At 42.6% G+C, this 20,441-nt stretch overlaps 1 protein-coding gene across 3 annotated transcripts in view; it reads left to right on the forward strand.

Annotated features, from left to right (window-relative positions):
* The window catches only part of GNAL (G protein subunit alpha L), a 202,165-nt gene extending 181,725 nt beyond the window's left edge, over nucleotides 1-20,440 (forward strand). For all 3 annotated transcript variants that reach the window (XM_059815746.1, XM_059815747.1, XM_059815749.1), the window contains exons 6-12: nucleotides 7,404-7,458; nucleotides 10,219-10,292; nucleotides 11,185-11,243; nucleotides 12,070-12,190; nucleotides 13,457-13,587; nucleotides 15,659-15,726; nucleotides 20,275-20,440. In XM_059815746.1, coding sequence (XP_059671729.1) covers nucleotides 7,404-7,458; nucleotides 10,219-10,292; nucleotides 11,185-11,243; nucleotides 12,070-12,190; nucleotides 13,457-13,587; nucleotides 15,659-15,726; nucleotides 20,275-20,421 — 655 coding nt within the window. In that variant the 3' untranslated portion in view covers nucleotides 20,422-20,440. The remainder of the gene's footprint in view (nucleotides 1-7,403; nucleotides 7,459-10,218; nucleotides 10,293-11,184; nucleotides 11,244-12,069; nucleotides 12,191-13,456; nucleotides 13,588-15,658; nucleotides 15,727-20,274) is intronic.
* Nucleotide 20,441: the final 1 nt, after the last annotated feature.

Genomic DNA, 20,441 nt, shown 5'->3' on the forward strand with positions numbered 1-20,441 from the left:
GCAGAGGGGTGAAGGTGCGTTTCTGTGGCTAAATCCCACCGCCTCCTGGTCATCTCCCAGCAGCCCTTTGCCAGCCCCGGGCGAGGCGGCGTGAGGTCTGCTGGGAGGTGGGTAGGCCTTGGGAAGGTACGGTTTTGCCAAGTTTTGCTAAAACTCAGGTTTCACCTTTAGTTTAGCAAAATCTCAGCGCGAGATGCGGCTGAGCTGCGGTCTCCGAAGGCCTGTCCGTGGAGATGCCTGGAACGCGCAGGGCGGGCGCGGGACGGGGAGCGGCAGCCGGGCCGGGCGGAGGCTGCCCCCTGCAGGCCCGCGCCGCGCCGCGCCGCCCTCCCCGGTCCCCGCGGGGAGAGCCGCGGCTGCCCCCTCCCTGCGGTCATCTCCCCTCTTCCAGCCGCGCCAACACCCACGCGAGCGGCTGAAGAGGCGGTGATAGCGGTCCGCGCCGGTGTTGAAACAGGTGCTTTTTACCGGCCGGGAGCACAAGGGAAGTCCTGGGGAACCAGCGCTCTTGGCAGAGGCCAAAAACGCTTGACGAGGATCAATACGTAGATTCCTAACCCTTCAGAAATACGTACTCAGTTTCGGTGGCTTCTTCAGGGTTTGCGCTGGATATTTTCTTCTGTAACAGCTTATACAGCAATTGGTCGTTCAAAACCGGAGAACAGCGAAGGTGAGCCAAAGGGGATCCAGAACAGGTTTCGGTCCCTCTCCTGCCTCTGCCTTACCGTGCCTTCGCTGCTGTTCTTACTCCTCGTGGGAAGTGACTGCAGAGTGGTGTGGAGGGAGAGAGGGGGAAAACTCCACTACCACATGGAAGCTCTATTTAAAATACAGTGATTATTTAAATTTGACAGCAAAATCCTTAGCCGTTAAATTTTACCAATGTCTTCTGAGGGATTTCTGCTGCTATTTTCAGCAAATGACTTGGGGAAATTAATCCTTTAGGGGTTAGAATATTGCTGGGGGCTGTTTTCATTATGTCTTTCTCAGGTACCAGGAAATATATCAGAATAATGTGAGGTTGCTTGAAGCCCAACCGTGGAGCCTTAGGTATTCTCGAAACTAGAAATCCATAGTATCCTATTTCAAATATTGCAGGAAGATTTAACAGAATTGTAATCCCTTAGCTGATAAAAAAAAAAAAAAGATATTTTATGGGAAGAAAGAAGAAAAAAAAAACTCAAATTTCCTGATAACTGCAACAGGAGAAAAAAAAAAAGGTATTTTTTTCCATTTCAGCTCCCTGGAGACCTGGGGTAGGTGTTCTCATTGTGAAAAGTCTGTCTCACCTGTGACTTACTGCAATCCAAAGAGGATGGAATTCAAAGTTTTGGTGCTGTATGGTTTCGTATGGTAGATTATGGTCCGTCTGCTGATCTTTGAGCCTGGCTGAGGAGTTTGCAAAGCTCTTAATGGTCCGTCAGAAATGTAAAGGTTTCCAGACCTGGACAACTTACTTGAGGATAAATTTGAGATTCTTCACTCCGAGAACTTAAAGCTACAGCCTTAAAGATTTGCCACGTTACCTTTTTCCTTTAAAGAGACAAGCATTTTGAAGTGGGTTTGATTTCTTGTTTTCCACAGCAACTTTTTGATACAAAGCCTTTGAAATGTTGGGGTGAGAGCATAAAAAATGGTTAAAGTAGATGAAGACATTAAAATGTGTAGTTCGTTGTATTGATCCAATTCTTTCTTTGGATGTCAAAATACACTTACAAATACAGCATGGGTTTTGTGTCTATTTTATTATTCTCAAGACACGATTTTTCTTTTAATTGTGATTTTGTTTGTGGGGTCAGAATATCTATACAGAGCCACATAGTGATTTTCCCAGGGAGCAAAGGATTTTCATGTACGATTACCTCCTCTTTATTTGTGCATTTATGAATCCTTTTTTCAGAAACTCTTATGTAGCTGCTACTGCTGCTCAAATTGCCATGGTTTTTAAAGAGAATAATGCTTATTGATAGTTCCCACATGCACTGGCAGGCACATCTAAAACCTGTACTTTTGTGTTCACAGCTTGCATAATATAGAATTTAGAGATTGCTTGTCAAACTAAGTGTCAGCTGAGTTTCCTAGGAAACTCACTGAAGATATTTATAAAACTACAGATCAGCTTAATAATAGAGATAATAATGTCAGTAGCTCGTGATTGGGTTTTTTTAACTTTATCAGTCCATTTTTCTTTGCTTTAATTTGTTGGCAAACCAAACCACTGCATTTCCAAACAGTGCAGTGAAGACCTTCCTTCCAATATCTTGCCTAATTTATTAAAAAAAAAAAAAAAAAAAGTAGTTTGTGCTGTTCTATGTAAGGGAATGTAAAACACCCTACCGTAAAATTAAGAATAACGTAAACATCATACTAATTATCAGATTGATTCCTTTATAAATACAACCGCAGTTGTGAAGTAGAAATATAAATATTATATCATATGTTATAGTTTTATTCACTTTTGAGTTGAATGCGTGACTTTAAAGTTCATTGCACATGCATGCAAAGCAGTTACTGCAGAATTAACATAAATCCTGAGTATGGGTTTCTATAGAAGCTGCATAAATAGAAGACCTGTCAGTACTGTAAAAAGGCATAATTCTGTGAAAATAATTTTACCCCTGAGCTGAAAAAAACAGGGTCTAAAAAGAGAGAATAAGTGATACTGGTGTCCATTTTTATTCATTTTTCTGTTATTGTGTTTTCCTCACACTGATTCCTTGAGTGGAGACATAAGCTTTGCCACAGTTGGGAGGTATCTTCGTTCTTTAAGCACTTCAAATTGAAATTTTAGTCATGCAAATTTAAAATCTGCCGGTGTGTATATATATGTATATGTATAAAAGCATGTATATTATGCCAGAACATCATTATTAGAGGCATTTAGTATTAGTAGACATTAATGTTCTTTAGAAAGCAATTTAGAAAAGTGATTCCAGTTTTCCTGTTTTAATACAGTAATGAGAATGAAGTTAGCATATTTAGCAGTGAGCAGTACTGACTCCTTATCATCTCATCTGGAATCCATTTCTTGTACCTACTATGTACATTTGCTGTCAGAGCTATCTTTTTACACTGTGCTAATTAGCCAAGTAAGGAGCTTCTATGAAGGATATTGAAGAACTGATTTTCGTTTGAAAAAGTAAGAGTATAGCTTTTTGTGTTTCAGTGTCTAAAATCTCGGTGCACATTTAATGTAGTTACAAAAGAAACCTTAGGAAGCCTGTCCATCACACACTGAAAAGGTAAATTTTCTGTAAAGCTCAAAATTTAGCCAATCCTAATAGTAGTTGCATGTTGATTTATTGGATGCTAGTGATATCATTGCACCTTGATACAGCAGGGTGGCAGGTGAAACCTTGTAAATCATTGCATTTATTTTAATATAGATCGCATGTGGCCGGCAACTTTACAAGCATAAAATGTTACGGCTGCTATGTCAAGTGGTATTTTTTAAGCGCGTAATATTTGTCAGAGCTTACTCTCTCTTAACTGTGGTGTTGCAGTTTAGGGTATTTGAAACTGATCCTTTAACCAGGAGGAGGCTCATCATTTCTATATGGAAGACAACTTGGGCTGATATGTAGGACATCTAATTAGGAGACTGATCTCATTTCCAACCCTGCCATGGATTATTTGTTGTGTAACTCTGCATTACTCACTCCTCTGTTCCTTATCATAATTTGCCTGTTTGGAAAATGCAAATGCTAACAACCAATAACCTTCCTGAAGTACTTGTTGTATAGGTGAGAGAGATGTGAATTGGTACTAAATACCATGTTTAATCATTTCGGATAAATTCTGCCAACGTGACCTTGGTATTGGGGAGACAAGATGTATCATCTCTGATTTATACATCAACAAGAAGGAATGCTTCTGCAAGAAAAAACATCGATTCACGCTGTCTTGTGAGGTTTATTGTGAGGGAGTCCTGTTTATGCACAAATCCTTGCTTCTGTCCATGCTCTTAACCAGAGCCCTTTCTGTGTCAGCCGTAGTTGAGGAGCATTTTCTCCCCTGACTTCTGTTGCATTCGTCAATCCTAAGCTGTGCAAGCGATTGCTCTGCCCACAGCGGTTTGCCAGCTCTCCGTCAGGCTCCTGCCCATTTTCTGCAGGCTTGTTTAACCTGCTGGTGTTGCCACCTTACTGCGCTCAGAGACCTGGATTTACCCCTCTGCTAATCTTTTACCTGGATGAAAAGTGGCTGTTTCCAGGCCTCTAGGATCAAACTGTTAAGAAACTGGAAAGAAAACTTTGAAACGGACTTGGAAATACAGGACTGCTGCCTGAACAGCCATGTTAAGGAAAATTACTCTGTGTTTAGGAAGAGATTCAGCTTGGAGGCATTTTTCGTTTGGGCTTTTCAGAGAATCACAGAATCACTACGGTTGGAAAAGACCTGTAAGATCATCAAGTCCAACCATCAACTAACACCACCATGCCCATTAAACCATGTCCCACAATGCCTCGTCCAGACGTTCCTTGAACACCTCCAGTGATGGTGACTCCACCACTTCCCTGGGCAGCTTATTCCAGTGTCTCACCACTCTCTCAGTGAAGACATTTTTCCTAATATCCAGCCTGAACCTCCCCTGGCGCAACTTGAGGCCATTTCCTCTTGTCCTGTCGCTAGTCACTTGGGAGAAGAGACCAACACCCACCTCTCTGCAACCTCCTTTCAGGTAATTGTAGAGAGCGATGAGGTCTCCCCTCAGCCTCCTCTTCTCCAGGCTGAACAACCCCAGTTCCCTCCTCATCAGACTTGTGCTCCAGACCCCTCACCAGCTTCGTCGCCCTTCTCTGGACACGCTCCAGCACCTCAATGTCCTTCTTGTAGTGAGGGGCCCAAAACTGAACACAGTATTCGAGGTGCGGCCTCACCAGCGCCGAGTACAGGGGCACGATCACCTCCCTACTCCTGCTGGCCACACTATTTCTGATACAGGCCAGGATGCCGTTGGCCTTCTTGGCCACCTGGGCACACTGCTGGCTCATCTTCAGCCGACTGTCAACCAGCACCCCCAGGTCCTTTCACAGAATCACAGAATCACTAAGGTTGGAAAAGACCTGTAAGATCATCAAGTCCAACCTAAAAAAAAAAAAAAAAAAAACACCAAACAAACAAACCACAACACACCAAAAACCAACCCACCCAACATCACACAGCACCATGCCCATCAAGCTACATCCCACAATGCCACATCCACACGCTCCTTGAATACCTCCAGGGAGGGTGACTCTACCACTTCCGCTGGGCAGCTTTCCAGCCACTCGTCCCCAAGCCTGTAGTGTTGCATGGGGTTGTTGTGACCCAAGTGCAGGACCCGGCACTTGGCCTTGTTGAACCTCATACAATTGGCCTCAGCCCATCGATCCAGCCTGTCCAGATCCCTCTGCAGAGCCTTCCGACCCTCCAGCAGATCAACACTCCCACCCAACTTGGTGTCATCTGCAAACTTGCTGAGGGTGCACTCAATCCCCTCATCCAGATCATCGATAAATATATTAAACAAGACCGGCCCCAAAACTGAGCCCTGGGGGACTCCGCTTGTGACCGGCCGCCAACTGGATTTTACTCCATTCACCACAACTCTCTGGGCTTGGCCGTCCAGCCAGTTTTTTACCCAGTGAAGAGTGCACCTGTCTGAGCCACGAGTCGCCAGCTTCTCCAGGAGAATACTGTGGGAGACAGTGTCGAAGGCTTTTAAAGTCCAGGTAGCCATCCTTTTTCATCTCGTGTGCTGCAAGCATGAGATGAGAGTTGTGTTAATGATAGGTGCGCCAGTTAAAAATACATCACCCTGCTCTGGTGTCTGCATTAACTGCGGGGGTAACTGAAGTTAAACTTAGCTTAATCAATATTCTCAAGGTGATGAAAATCATCTGACCAAAAGGTTCGGTCTGAATGCAGCTGCTTTCTCATGGTGACTGTAGCTGACTATAAAGATGTACTTTTATATCGTTACATAAGTTTATGGTGGCTTTTGGCGGGGCAGGAGGTTTTGTAAAAAGATAATTTTCTTTAGAGTTTGTTCAGTATAGTTTAGTTTTCAGGCACCCATCATGTTGTGCTAAACAGTGATTTTTTAAACAATGTGCTTAGCTGTCACACCTTGGTCATCCAGGAAGAAAAGCTGGGTATTCTAACTGTAGATACTGCATTTTGTTTCCCTGTTATAACAATGGCCGTTCAGAAAGGAAAAATAGTATAAGTAAATATGTACGCAGCATATTTTCTTTTCCTTTCAGTTTGTATCCATGGGAAAGTGCTATAAGAATTACAAACAGGCTTTTAGGGGTGTATTTTTTCAACTGGTCAGTGTGTGTGACCCTTATGTTAACAGCGAGTCACTTTGTAAGTCAAGAGTTCACTGGTTTTTTGTCTTTCCCACTGCAATTAAGTAGATTCCACATGCACACCCAAGTAAAATTGGGGAAAACTTGCCAGTTGATAAAGAAATCTTGATAATATTGTAGCAGGATGAATCAGTCGGTGGGGTATTCACTGCCAAATACCAAAAAACAATGCAGAAAATCAAGAAAGCTTCTAAGTCATACAGGCAATCTGGGGAAAATGAGCCAGCTGGGCTCACACGAAATCGAAGAAATGGGTGAAAGTGAGAGAGGGGAACCTGCCTATTTTAGCTATACATATAAAATGACATTTTTACATCCTTGATACTGCCGTTTTAACATTAATTAATGCTTGAAAAGATTTTTTAAATAATTGGTGAATGTGGTTCCCCCCTTTTTTTCTGGTTCCCTTTTCTCTCACCCTTCCCTGCAGGCTTAAGTTTTTGTTTCACCTTATGCACCTCACTTGGCTTTTGGCAACATAAAGAGTCAGACTGGTTCACCTCCGCTTCATGTCAGTTTTGCTTTCCACTTCTTATGCTTTAGTTGCAATGTTGGAGGGCAGCATGTCAGTCCAAAGCTATTTGTATACATTAACAAGCATTTTGGCTAACATTACTGAGACCGTAATTATCAACATTATGCTAGATTAGCATTATGCTAAATAAAGGCAACCCTTCACCCCACTTTCTTTTTTAAACCCCAAAATCTTTTTTATGTCTAAACAATCATATAATGTTAGAACACATTGTTAGTCTTAGAATTTTTTAGTGGACCTCACAAAATTGTAACATTTAACTGCATTTGGACCACGTGTGGGTGCTGCATAATGGTAAGTGTAGAAGCACTGTATTGAAACACAGTCTGGGTAAAAAGTTGTTTGGCTCGGAAAATGTAGACTCAATCAATGTAAATTAATCATCAGGCTCATACCTTTACCATTGGACTTGTGTTTTACTTTGCAGCGGGAGTCTAAACCAGAAAAGGTAGTGAAAACTGTTATACTAGACCATATTTTACATATCTAAGTACATGTTTATTTTTCTTTAGCTTTTTAGAAAGAATTGACAGCGTCAGCATGGATGACTACACACCCACAGATCAGGTTAGTATAACTAACGGGGTAGGGTCTGAACCAAGACGCCCATTCCTATGAATTCTTTATGTCATTTATTTTAGTCCCAACAGCAGCTGAAATAGGGCATACCGCATAATATCAAAAGACAGTCTAGCAGTTTAAGTAATGGATATTAAAGAAGAGGAGGCTTTTTGGTGGTGCAAGTTTGTCTTTTGCTGTTATTGTGTGTAGGTCAGTGATTCCTGTAACACGTCTGTTACTTCTTGCTTTCCATTCTGTGTCCTGCAAACAAAGTGGAGGGAACTGAAAACATAAACGCAAAAGCATATAGTTTCCCTCACCAGCCTTCACTACACAGAAGCAGTGTTTTATTTCAATGGTGGAGGTGATGGAAACAGAGTGAGGCTTCCCATGTCTGTCAGACGGGTCCTTCAGAGGCAGCAGAAGCCTGCAGTGGATCTTGTGTCCAAGTTTAGGGGAGAGCACCACCAGCAGCAGCAGCAGACCTCATGGACTTCTCTGCGGGCATGCAGACACCTTCTTTCCAGCCTGAGCCTATCTCATGTGGGCAGGGTAGTTTCTATCTAAGCCTTATTTGCAGGACAGTACACTTTTTTCCCAGATGTCATGATACATCTTGACAGAGTGCTCTAATGACAAACGCATTCAGGAAAGTTAAGGCTGAAGTGGTGCAGCCTTGAAGTAAGAAAGGGCTTCACCATGGTGCATGGCTTTGGCTGCTTTCCCTGAGCTCAGGCTGTGTGGTTTCCTCGGGCAGGATGTCTCTTCGGCAAACTTATTCCGAGGTGGTTATTTTTCAGTGTTGGTATCCCACTGTCGTCTAGTAGTCTCAGCCAAGATTGTGGGCCATATCATAAACTGCAAATACAGGTGGCAGAAAAGATAGACTGGATAATTCAGTCTAACCGTGCAAGGCATATAGCGGGTGGATGCCCTTAAAAAAATACAGTTGCCAAATCTCATTGTGCAATCAGGGACTGAAATTCAGAGAAATGAAGTGACTTGCCAGAGATCACACAAGTAAGTATGTGGAGCAGAGCCTGTTCCTTCAGACCTAGTTCAGGTCTATAACCACAAGCCTGTCCAATTACTCTGACCATATCCTGAAATAGAAGGCAGTAAAAAGTAGTATGCGTTGTATTATAGGGTGAAACTTGTATAGTCAACCCAATACAGGATCAATTATTAAAGCCCTCAAGACGTTTTCAGACCAAAGCAGTAGCACTGGAATTTACTCCGTCTAGACCTCATGGTCTGATTTTAGTATCGATACCACTCAGCTGGAGAGAGAAGTCGATGAAGCAAAGCCTCATTTTTGCTTTCATTATTCATGTTAGTGTTGGCCTGTTTGTTCCTGGGAGGCCTTTCTCTACCTGGAGCAGTTATTCATCATCTAAAAATTTTTCCTGATACTTCCTTCGGGAAGAAATGCCCTGTGTCTCCAAAGATCAGAAGAGGTGTTTGGCAGGCAGAAAACTTTTGCTCTCAAGGAGGGGTTCTCTTTTGCTTTGGGTCTTCATCCTGTCATGCTGTATCAGTTGTCCTGCTGAATTAACTGGTAAAAATCCCTACTTTCCTTTTTTCCATGGCTTTCTGTAACTTTTTTTGCATCATCCCAAAGTAATAACTGAGTCCAATAACAAATAATGTCAGCAAGTGACAGAAAATGACAGTAACATATAAAATAATTAAAATAATTAAATAAGTGGCCTTCAGCTGAGTTCATGCAGCTGTCAAAGCAGCTGAGGTTTGCCAGCTACCAGAGTACTTGAAGCAGTAGATTGGGTAGGGGAAGGCGGCAAGCTGTGCTTGGACTCTGCACCACTGACTGCCTCCTTCCCTCCCCGCTTTCACAGCTGCTGCATAGCAGGAACTAAGTTAGACCGAGTGGCCCTTCCCTTGCCCCAGGAAGGGAGTGCTCCCTGGGCGTCCAGGCGTGCAGCCGTGCCGAGAGGTGGCTGCTCAGGGGGGGTTCATCCCCATCAGGCAGCCAGCAGCTTTCTCCAGCCTCAGTTTTGTTCTGCACCCACTGCCCAAGCAGCAGCGCTGGATAGTCAAGGTTAAAAATGCTGCTGGGTGATGACAATGGCACATGGTGAGCTAGTTGCGTGAGGTATGCATCATAAATTGCTTTTGCCTACTTGCTTTGAGAATCTGGGAAATTATTATTTTTTTCATTATTAAAAGAACGTTATTTAAGTTGTAAAGTATTGCTAGCTTGAAAAATAAGAAAGAAATGCCAGATTTACATACAACCTAAATTCTGTTCCCCTGTGCTCTGTAAAAGAGCTTTAATTACTCAGTCACAAGCTATTATTTCCATAGGATTCCTGTCTCATTCAGTACAAAAAAGGGCAGAATTAAGGTTGCCTGGGCAACTGTAAATCTGGAGTTTTCTAACATTTGAATACTTGACTTTACAACACGAATAACATTTTTCTTAGTTTTATGTAACTTCAGAATTCATTATCCACATCACATACAAAATTGTATGACCATCAATAACAGGTTTCAGTGGGCAGTAAGAAGAACGTAGACGGGGTCTCCTGCTTTTTGAGTATGCACAGACCAAATGCAGAGATGATGTTTGTGTATATCCACTATGTCAGTGTGGACAAATGCAGGTTTACCAACAAGTCTGATGATTGAACTTCGGTTAAGTGGAACATTTAAGACTTTTCATGGAAATTAATATTCCATGCTTTTAAAAACAAAATGAGGTTAGAAAAAAACCTTGCTAATCAGCTTCTGTGTTCTCATTTTCAGGACCTATTAAGATGCAGAGTGTTGACATCAGGGATTTTTGAAACAAGATTTCAAGTAGATAAAGTAAATTTCCAGTAAGTCTATTAGTAATAATTTATGAATATCATACTAATTTTTAACAACTCAGTCCAGATGTCTGTGCTCATGTATGCATGGTAGAGTAGGTTTAGGGTGGGAGTTGGGTTTATTTTGTTGTTCGGTTTGGTTTTTTAGCTCTCTTTCCATAGGTCCTAGTAAAATTGCCTCATACTTTGCAAAAAGAGCTGATACTAGTTATGTGGATTAGTGATGCTTTATTGTCTGTGGTTTTTTTACTAACTGGTTCATTGGTATAAAACTGTAAACTCATAAAATACTTTTGGGGATAAGATCTCACAGAAGTCAGTGGGAATCCTGCCATGAGTCAGACTTTGTACAGTGGGATGAGGAAAGTTAAATGTCTCCCTTCTTCTGGAGGGCTGCAAGCTCTGTATTTGTCAAAAGTTTTATGCTATGTCTCTGTAAAACACCTGCTGTCGGGCTGCCTCTGCTAACTGGTTCTTGCCCACAAAGGTGGCAGCGCTGACGGGGCAGAGCTGCCCCCATGTCCTCCTCCTTACAGACACACACTCTCCCCACCACCCTTCAAAATACGCCAAAACCTGTCCCTGTTTATAGTATGGTAGGTCCAACCTTACATCCCACATGTGCTTCTGTGGGCTGGAAAGGCCAACACTTGCCCTGGAAAAGAGTATATTTCTCATTTTATGGGTTCAGTAGCCTTCTCCTGGCAGAGCGGGGCAGGTGGAGCTGTGCAGCTCTCTGACATGCAGCGCAGCATCAGCAGAGCTCTCTCCCCTTCGGGTGGTATTTTACTGCCATGGTCCTTGCGGCTGTCAGATTTTTAAACTGAACCCTCATGCTGCATGCTTCATGTGACTTTCCTAGTGCACATAAGTGATATAACATCCTATGGCTTTTTAACAGCATGTTTGATGTAGGTGGCCAGAGAGATGAGAGAAGAAAATGGATCCAATGCTTTAATGGTAAGTTAAAGCATCAAGAAGAGTGTGGCTAGCAGGTCGAGGGAGGTTATCCTCCCCCTCCCCTCTGCCCTGGTGAGGCCGCATCTGGAGTAGTGTGTCCAGTTCTGGGCTCCCCGGTTCAAGAAGGACAGGGAACTGCTGGAGAGGGTACAGCAAAGGGCTACAAAGGTGATTAGGGGACTGGAACATCTTTCTTGTGAGGAAAGGCTGAGGGACTTGGGTCTTTTTAGTCTGGAGAAGAGAAGAATGCTTATAAATACTAAAGGGGTGGGTGCCAGGAGGATGGGGCCAGTCTTTTTTCAGTGGTGCCCAGTGACAGGACGAGAGGTAACGGGCACAAACTTGGTCATAGGAAGTTCCATCTAAACATGAGGAGGAACTTCTTTACTTTGAGGGTGGCAGAGCACTGGAACAAGCTGCCCAGAGAAGAAGTTGTGGAGTCTCCTTCTCTGGAGATATTCAAAACTCGCCTGAACACATTCCTGTGCAGTCTGCTCTAGGTGAGCCTGCTCTGGAAGGGGGGGTTGGATTAGATGATCTGCAGAGGTCCCTTCCAACCCCTATCATTCTGTGATTCTGTCATTCTGTAAAAATATTCCACATTGTTATTTTGAACTAAATCTCTGAGGTGGGAGCAGCTCAGTATTCATATTCACACATAGTGTGTCACTAATACAAGAGTCCAGTGTTATAGATATTTTCTTCATGTATTTTTGGCAGTTTGGGGAATAATGGCAAGGTTACCCCGAGGAGTATGTGCTGGGATAACGCAGATGTTCTTTTCTCTCTCCTTTCTTTCTTTCTTTCTTTTGTGTGCTCTGCCCAGACGTCACAGCTATCATCTTTGTTGTGGCTTGCAGCAGCTACAACATGGTAATAAGGGAAGACAATAACACAAACAGACTACGGGAATCCCTGGACCTTTTCAAAAGTATCTGGAATAACAGGTAAAACATACTTCATTTCCCACCTACCCTCCCCAATTCAGCTACAGTTCAAGTCCTTAAAAAATAGGAGTCACCCTAGTTTATGCTCAGATTGCTTATTCAGAAAATGTCCAGGTAGTGCCAGGTCGCAAGGTGCCCCCGCAGGGTGTACCCCTCCCCGTTGGGGGCCATGGCTCAGGGACGGTGCACACGGCGTTTCGCTGCTGCTGCCAAAAAGATGCAGGGCATGGGGACAGCTTGGAAAGGTCAAGCTCCCCATGCAGACTGCCACAAGGGAAACAGGGGAGACCCCTTCCTGGCGTCACTGTGCTGCTTGGCCGAGACTGAGAGCATCCTCCAAATTACATTTTGTCTCCTCCTCAAATGCAGCAGCAGGAGCAGCTAGCTGTTGGCATTGCATTCAATTCACCAGCTGGTGCTGCACTCAATACCCGCGTGGGCAGCCACTCTCGTAAGACTCGTCTCTGAGTGTGTGGTTTCTCTGCCTTGTGGGATGATATTTCAGACCTAATCTAATTGTAACTGCCATGAAATTGCCGTTCTGCCACAGTGCATGTAATTTATAGATATGTAACCAAATAGCAATCTGAACAGGTTCCTGATAGAGAATAAGTAAAAACAATACACAAAATAAGATAATGAAGTTTTCAGCACATACCTATGAGGATGCTCTGCACTGAGAAGTGATTGAAGGTGGAGTGGAAAAATGTTAATCTCAAGTCCCAAAGGCACATCATCACAGTGATGGCTAGGTATTAATTGGGGAAGAAAAGAGATTTTTTTTTTTTTGATTCTTCAGGTGTCATACAGGCCACCCTAGAAGATGGGATATCTGTGTGATGAGCAATAGTTAAGACAGAGCAGTGTGAGGGAAGGCAGCTTCCCAGCCTTTTTCTTTTGCTTCAGCAAAACCAAACAAAGTAGACAGTAGTGTCTGGTTTTGGACTGCAGTGCTGTTAGGAAACGTCATCATTTTCCCAACTCAGTATCAAAAGGATAATTTAGAAAACAATATTTGAAGAATGCTCCCTTCAGCAATGTCTACTGCAGTTTTTATAAATGTATTTACAGATCCTATAAATATACCTACCAGCAGAGGTGCAACCCAACTGAAACAATAATTTAGGTCATCTTTTTTTTCTGTTGAAGCATGTTCCACCACTCTCTGTCCACGCAGGCATAGCCAGTAAATTTTCTGTTGAAGTGATATGTTTTCCTTGATTAATGTGTCAGAGATAACACCAACATTGGTTTTGTTTTTCACAGGTGGTTACGGACCATTTCTATCATTTTGTTCTTGAATAAACAGGACATGCTGGCTGAAAAAGTCTTGGCAGGGAAATCAAAAATCGAAGATTACTTTCCCGAATACGCGCATTATACTGTACCTGAGGACGGTAAGGTTTTTCACCAGGCAGGGATTGGACCTGCTGGCATAGCCCAGCCCATAGTTCCTCTCTCTGTTTCTGTCTGGCTCTCACATACACACACAAATTCACAAGCACACACCGTTCCTTAACACTAACTGTTGGTCAGGTAAAGAGCGTGACGGCAGCATGCAGCTCGGAGGTGCCCCAGCACAGGCAGGGTCTGAAGGGGCTCTGGCTGCTGCAGGGGGTGGGGGGGACTACGGGGGGCTGGCTGCAGAGCGCCTGCCTTCCCCTGTTTTGGAGCAGCTCAGAGTCCCAGGAAAACAAAGCTGCCGGGCATGTCTCTCCCCTGCCAGATGCTTCTGCCTGGGCCTCGCGTGGTGCTGAACTTTGTTAGGGATTCGCTAGACTTATTTTGCAGCCATTCTGCATCCTCCAACACTGTAAACTTCAGCCTTTGCAAATACTGACAGGAAGCCCAGCAGACCAGCAAGGGAACTTTCATGGAGGAAAACCACATCAATAAATACAAAGAGAGCTGTGATGATGGAGCGATTAGCATGGGTTCAGTTTCTTACTGTTTCAAGAAGTACAATGATTCCATTCCAATGATACAATGATATTGCATAAGTAAACTCTGGTATTATGCCAATTTTATAGCAGGCAGAGGGCTTCCAAATATCTCAGGTCTGTGTCTAGCAAAAGTGGTAAAACTTGCACTTTCTGACCACTAGCCTCTGCCTTACCCGAGTGATGCCCCTGGTGTAGTGCTTGCAGCTACCTGTCAGAAAAGGCTTTCGTTCTGCACTAACCATCAACAACAGCCTAGGTTATAGATGTGAAGATGGTAATAAGCTATTTTCAGCTTTCATTCAGATCTGGAATTCCAGGAGTGTGATGCTGAGTTTCAGGTGGAGAGGATAAATAAACTTTCCTAAAATCTGAGTTAACCTGGCATCAGTTTTATAATGCTAAGGGCTTTCAGAAGAAATCTTCTGTCACCATCACACGAATTCCCCTCTCCCAAACATACACCACATATATACAGAGTTTGGGTAAATTCTCAACATATTTTTATAGTAAGCCAGTTGTCAGAATAAAGTAGCTTTTAGTGTTTCCCAGTGGGATTTCACAGCGGATATCCAGAGTGATCCAGAATATTCACACATGAAGCAGCTCTCTATTTTTAACCTGTAGTTGTTCATTTATTCTTTAATTTCACCTGACATTATTTAAGGACAGCAGCACTCTAAGATGCTGCTGATTGTGCTGCTGCTCTATGTTTGCCCCTAGTGCTATAGATAAGAGTATAAAATATGTTTCCATATTCTGATAAATTCTGCCCTTTACCATGTTATGTTTATAAGCCTCTGATTTGGTATCTTAGATGAGGAGAAATCACAGTGAAGGGAAATGAATAGATTATCTCTTCGCTGTATTGTTTTATGCACTTACAGTAAATGTGGTTGTTACATGGCCTAGAGATGACTTCGTCTGCCGACAAACAGTTAGTACTGACCAATGAGTCTCCCGTTCAACAAGAATTTAATCTAAGGCCTCTTGATGGGCAGTATATCTAAGTATTCTGCTGACTTGGGGCCTGGAAATAAAATATATATATTAAAAGATCTTTTGATGCTGTCATTTTTTTCAAGTGTAATCTTGGACTAACCATTTTTAAAGCCAAATTCCTGCCTGCAGAAGCTTTATTCAAGAGATGCTGTTGTGCTGCAGAAACTGAACAGCTCAGCTGCTTTTTCTAGTCATATTTTCTGATAAAAATTCAACCCTAACTCCCACTTGTTTTGTATCTATATGAACAAACTTGTGGATGTGAGTAAGCCTCTTTAAGGTATGACCAATGACATTTTTGCAATGATTTCAGCAATTTTCAGGTTCCTAAAACATGTTAAATGCGTAGTCAGGTTTTACAGTACCCTTCAATTTTAGAATTACCTATCAGGAATCTCCTGTGAATATTTAACATTTTTATTTCTATATTGAAGGACTAATTACTCCTTATTAAATCTTTTATTACAAAAAGTAGATGATTGTTTGCTTTTCATGTTTCTGATGTCATTTATTTTTAATTGAACAGCAACACCAGATGCAGGAGAAGACCCCAAAGTCACAAGAGCCAAGTTCTTCATCCGGGATGAGTTTTTAGTGAGTAATTTTGGTCTTCTGTGTGATTCTGTCATAGGAAATACTGGCAGATGGTGTAGTTTATTTAGGGAAAACTGATGGGTTTTCACAGAAAGCTAGAAGGAGAGGAGAATGTCTGGTAATTCCCTAAATTCTTTTCAGCTGCCCATCTTGCAGAACCTTCCCCAGTGCTTGCACATTTTTATGCCCATTTTATATAAAGTCACCTGTCCTGCAAAGCGTCACACTGCAAGTAAGTGCTAATGCTGAAAACAGTCGTGTGCCTGCCTGCTTGATTCCGGTTTCGGTGTGGGAGCTGGCAGCCAGCACTCTCAGCGCAGGGGGACAATGCCGAGCACTATTTCAGTTGCCAGTTAGTGAGGTTTTCTGTGGTTGTCTTTACCTCTAAGATGCTACTGGCTGTTGCCTTGAATGTTTATTTTGTGTATCAGACAAGTCCATGTTTAAGCAAATAGGCTTTTTTTTTTATCCTGCATTCTTCCAAGGGCTTTGGCAGTGGTCAGCTGGCAAGAGGGAATGGACAAAAAAGCAGATTTTATCCTTAAATAAGATTTCTGTTGTGCCAGTTAGGAGGTTTGCCTCACCCTAGAACTGGTGTCATGGCCCTGCTGAGGAATCATGAGAAAGTTTCCTTGTCTGGCCACAGTTATTCTTGCAATTAAGGTTTCCTCCAAAGCTGGAGCTGAAGAGGTGTTGTCTACATTTCGCAGATACAAGCAGTTACCAGGCGCACAATCACAGCCCAGCGCCACTATCAGAAACAGAGGGCTTAATCCAATATCACCCATGGCTTCATTCATATCGAGTCGTTCCCACAGTGCGAAGCAGTAATGGAGACGAGAACCAAAGTTCATCATCTTGCCCTACTGGTAGAAAAAGGGGGTGTTTGAGAGAACAAATTTCATTATTAGAATTAAGAGTTTTAAAGTCATTATGCATTTACAAGTATTGTTAGGATTTACAGCTGTTGATGCAACAAGAACGAAAGAAGCAATTAACTGTGTTCACACTTTGGAGATTTCCATTCACCTCCTTAACCTTCCGGATTCTGAGGAAAAATGTCAGATTGCACTGTGTTAACATCAGAGTTACCAAAAAAAAAACCCACTTCAAGCCAAATCTCTCTCGTGGTAACGCTGAAATGCTGTGAAGCAGGTGACAGTGTCCGGTTTGGAAGGAGGGTCCAAGAGAACCAAATTATGGGGAAACTAGGGTGAAACTCCCCACTTTTATCTATTTTCATTATTTAAAAAAAACACATCCAGGGCGAGGTCCTTACCTGACACGATTCAGAGAAATCTTGCTCTATTCATTTATAGGCTTTATCGCGATTTATATCACGGTAGCAGGTCTGCATAAGGCATGGATACGTGTGAAAATCACCGCCATGGTGCTGCACCACTTAAAACTCCACCTGGCTGTAGGCTCTGGTACAGGCAAATTTAAAGTATGCAATTCGAAGAATTTTAGGAGGTCGTTAAATGTAAATACATTTCCAACAACTATTGCTACACAGTAGTATATGAGTATTAGGAAGGCAAAATACCTCAGCTCCTGATTTCAGAATTGGTGCGGGGGCCTATGGCCTCTGGGGACTTCGGTGGCAGGCCTGGCTGCTCAGCACCATTGGTTTTTAATGGGGGGAGCAGTGAGCAAGGGCTGGCAGGACGTATCTCATAGGAAATTCTTCTTCCTTCGGCTCAGACACGTCCTTTCTCCTCCCAAGCTCTGCACGGAGGCAGCGTGCTCGTGCACTCCTCATTTAGGCTACTCCTTAGCCCCATTTTGGTGTTTTGTACACACGGCTCTCCAGCTGCTGATGTTGTGTTTTAGTACATCTCAAGTGTATAGGTAACCCCTGTTAAAACAGTGGCACGGCCCCTTTGGTTCGTGCTGTTTTTTAAAAAAGTCTGAATCTGGGAGGTGAAGGAGCTGCAGTTCAAACACATGGACCAGGGTCCCTCGAATCATGCATTTGGTTCCTCACTGAAAACTCTTGTCCTGACCCCCCGCAGTATAGGGACGCTGGTATTAAATACTCCCGCTTGTGTTACAGGAAAGTAAATGTTCTGCTGTTGCTGTCCCAGGGGTTATTTTTTTCCCCGCTGAACTGGTGCTAAGTAACACACTACTACTCAAAATTAGTTTTGAGTAGGGGTGAAAATACTGCATTTATCTTAAAATGCGAGAACTAGAGAGCTGTCAGGGGGACAAAAAAAAAACCCTAGCATTTTGAAAATACGTCCTTTGACATGCCTTATATGTAACCAGGTGTCACCAGAACATTGTGAGCAGCTTGCTATCATAGACGTTAGTGGAATCCATGCACGAGAAACACAAGCGAACACTTAGTGAAAGAACACTTACTGTACCAAAACACAAGAAAAAGATTGAACGCTGGGGTGGTAGTTGGGGTGGTGTGCTCCCTACTGCCTGCATCTGGGTGGCACTGAAAGCGTTTGTATGTTGTACCTCACCAACGGTGTGTAACATTTAGTCCTAGAAAGAGCACGTCAGAGTAGGAGTCTGATCCCCTCTCGCATCCTTACAGTAGGTAACTGCTGTGTGCAGACCATACACAGGCACTTGTTAACAGCGTACTGAGGCTGTGCTGCTCGAAGGAAGCACACTGTAAGGGATGAGGGCAAGTGTGGCAATAGCAGCTGGAGGCTGCACCTATAGGCATAGGTTTCAAAGAGTGCAGAGCAAAAGAGCCACAGACCCCTGCAACAGGCCAGGGCTGAACTCCTCCGAGGCTTGCGAGTGAAGAATGAAAAAGTGCAGCAGTAGCTGGAAGGCAGGCTGGGCTGTCTTTTGGGGGACAATATATTTTTTAAGTCCAATTAAAAAGAAAAAAAAGTTTAGTAATTGGTCTCTCCTTGCTGCATCTGAGTGGCAGCATTATACCACTGTCATATAGGAAAAAAAATGCAGGAAAAAAAATGTGAAGCAGATACTATATCAAAAATAGAAACACTATTGTTTTTGGGGTTTTTTTAAACCATTTTAAAATTAGTGTCATCTTGAATATCCATGCACACCACTGTCCTTTCAGCCCTTGGTTTCCTAAGGGTCTGATTTCCCTCAGGCTTTGCAAGACAACAGAGATCTCCCCAGACCCTTCTGGGAGATTTTGCAGGTAGACAAATACAATCTACATTTTAATTGAGTTTCAGCATTTTACCACCATTGCAGTAACTTGTAAAATTCTTTTTTTTTTCTCATTTCATTGTGTAGTGTACTTCATGCTTCAAATATGGTCTGAACAACTTACCCACCAATTGACTACATTACTAAATTAATATTTTTTGTGAGGGTAAGCCTTGAACTAGGTATTGAGTGTAGCTTAGTAAGAAGAAGATAACTTATTATACATATGGAACGCCCCCTGTTTAATAGCGTTGAATATCTAATGTTACCTAAGTTACCCGCAAAAATCTGCAATTTCTTTTTGATCTAATTATGTAAATCCTGGCTTCTAAATGTCTATAGTTTTGCATATCTGTACCTGCAGGTATTTAAAAGGTCAATCCTACACGCAAAATAAATCACTGTATCAAAAATACATAGTGTGGCCAGAGAGAGAGAGAAAACATTGTCTTTTATTGTTTAGCCAGCGTAATTTGTAATAAAAATTCAGAAAGTATTTCTAGAAATTACTACCTAAGAACTGACTGTCTGCTTTCATGACGTTCCATATATATTCTTCAAGATAATGCACTAGAATTGATTTATATTTATCAATCAGTCCTATAGTAATACAAAACAAAATTAAGATTTTTTTTAAATAATTTTTTAATATCCTGGGGAATTTTAACAAGATAACCATGGGTGAAGTGATGCTGGAGCTTAAGTTAGCAACCTAAAATTTGTGCAGTAGCCTAGCAAGACTTTAATTCTGCATGGTCTGATGTTTACTGGATTTGTGTGCATTTTATTATTCTATGGGAATCCGTCCACTCTAGTGATAATTCCACCATGTTCTGGTCTCAATAATGATATCAAGTCTTCAGCTGGCTTAATAGATGCAGCAAGTAAAGGTAACTTCAGGAACCTTCAGCTTCAAGAAGCAGAAGCGGTAGGCTGCTCTTCTCTGCCACTATAGGCTTCACAACTGGGAGGTTTTCAGTTTTGCGTTGCTGATTTAAAACAAAAGTTCAAAAATTTGCCGCATGATGGCACCAAAAAAGAAGAGAAAAAAAAGTCCTGGGACAGGTGGGTGGCAGACTGCAGTGCTGTCAGCAGCACAGATGAGCTGCACAGTGATGTGCAACTGGTAATAGCTTGTGCAAATGATGACAGTGTCAGCGGCTCTTACAAAATAGTAATATACTGACCCCGTAATATTATCCGTAACTTTTTTTGTTTCAAATTTATGATTCATGTTGGACTAGACCACACACCTTCCTTCTTATTATTTATTTATTTTAATGATCTATGTACAGAATTTCCCAGGTTTCTTGGTACTCCATAATTCTATAGACCTCTAAGATGTGAAGCTTTTTGTGGCACGGCGCCTGACCTTTCTTTTCCTCACTCTTTCCCCAGAGGATAAGTACGGCGAGCGGAGACGGCAGGCATTATTGCTACCCACACTTTACATGTGCAGTGGACACAGAAAATATCCGCAGAGTGTTCAACGACTGTCGAGACATCATTCAAAGGATGCATCTCCGCCAGTATGAACTCTTGTGAGGGGGAATCACCGTGGAACC

This window comes from Gavia stellata, chromosome 3 (genome assembly GCF_030936135.1).
Source record: "Gavia stellata isolate bGavSte3 chromosome 3, bGavSte3.hap2, whole genome shotgun sequence".
Taxonomy (NCBI): domain Eukaryota; kingdom Metazoa; phylum Chordata; class Aves; order Gaviiformes; family Gaviidae; genus Gavia; species Gavia stellata.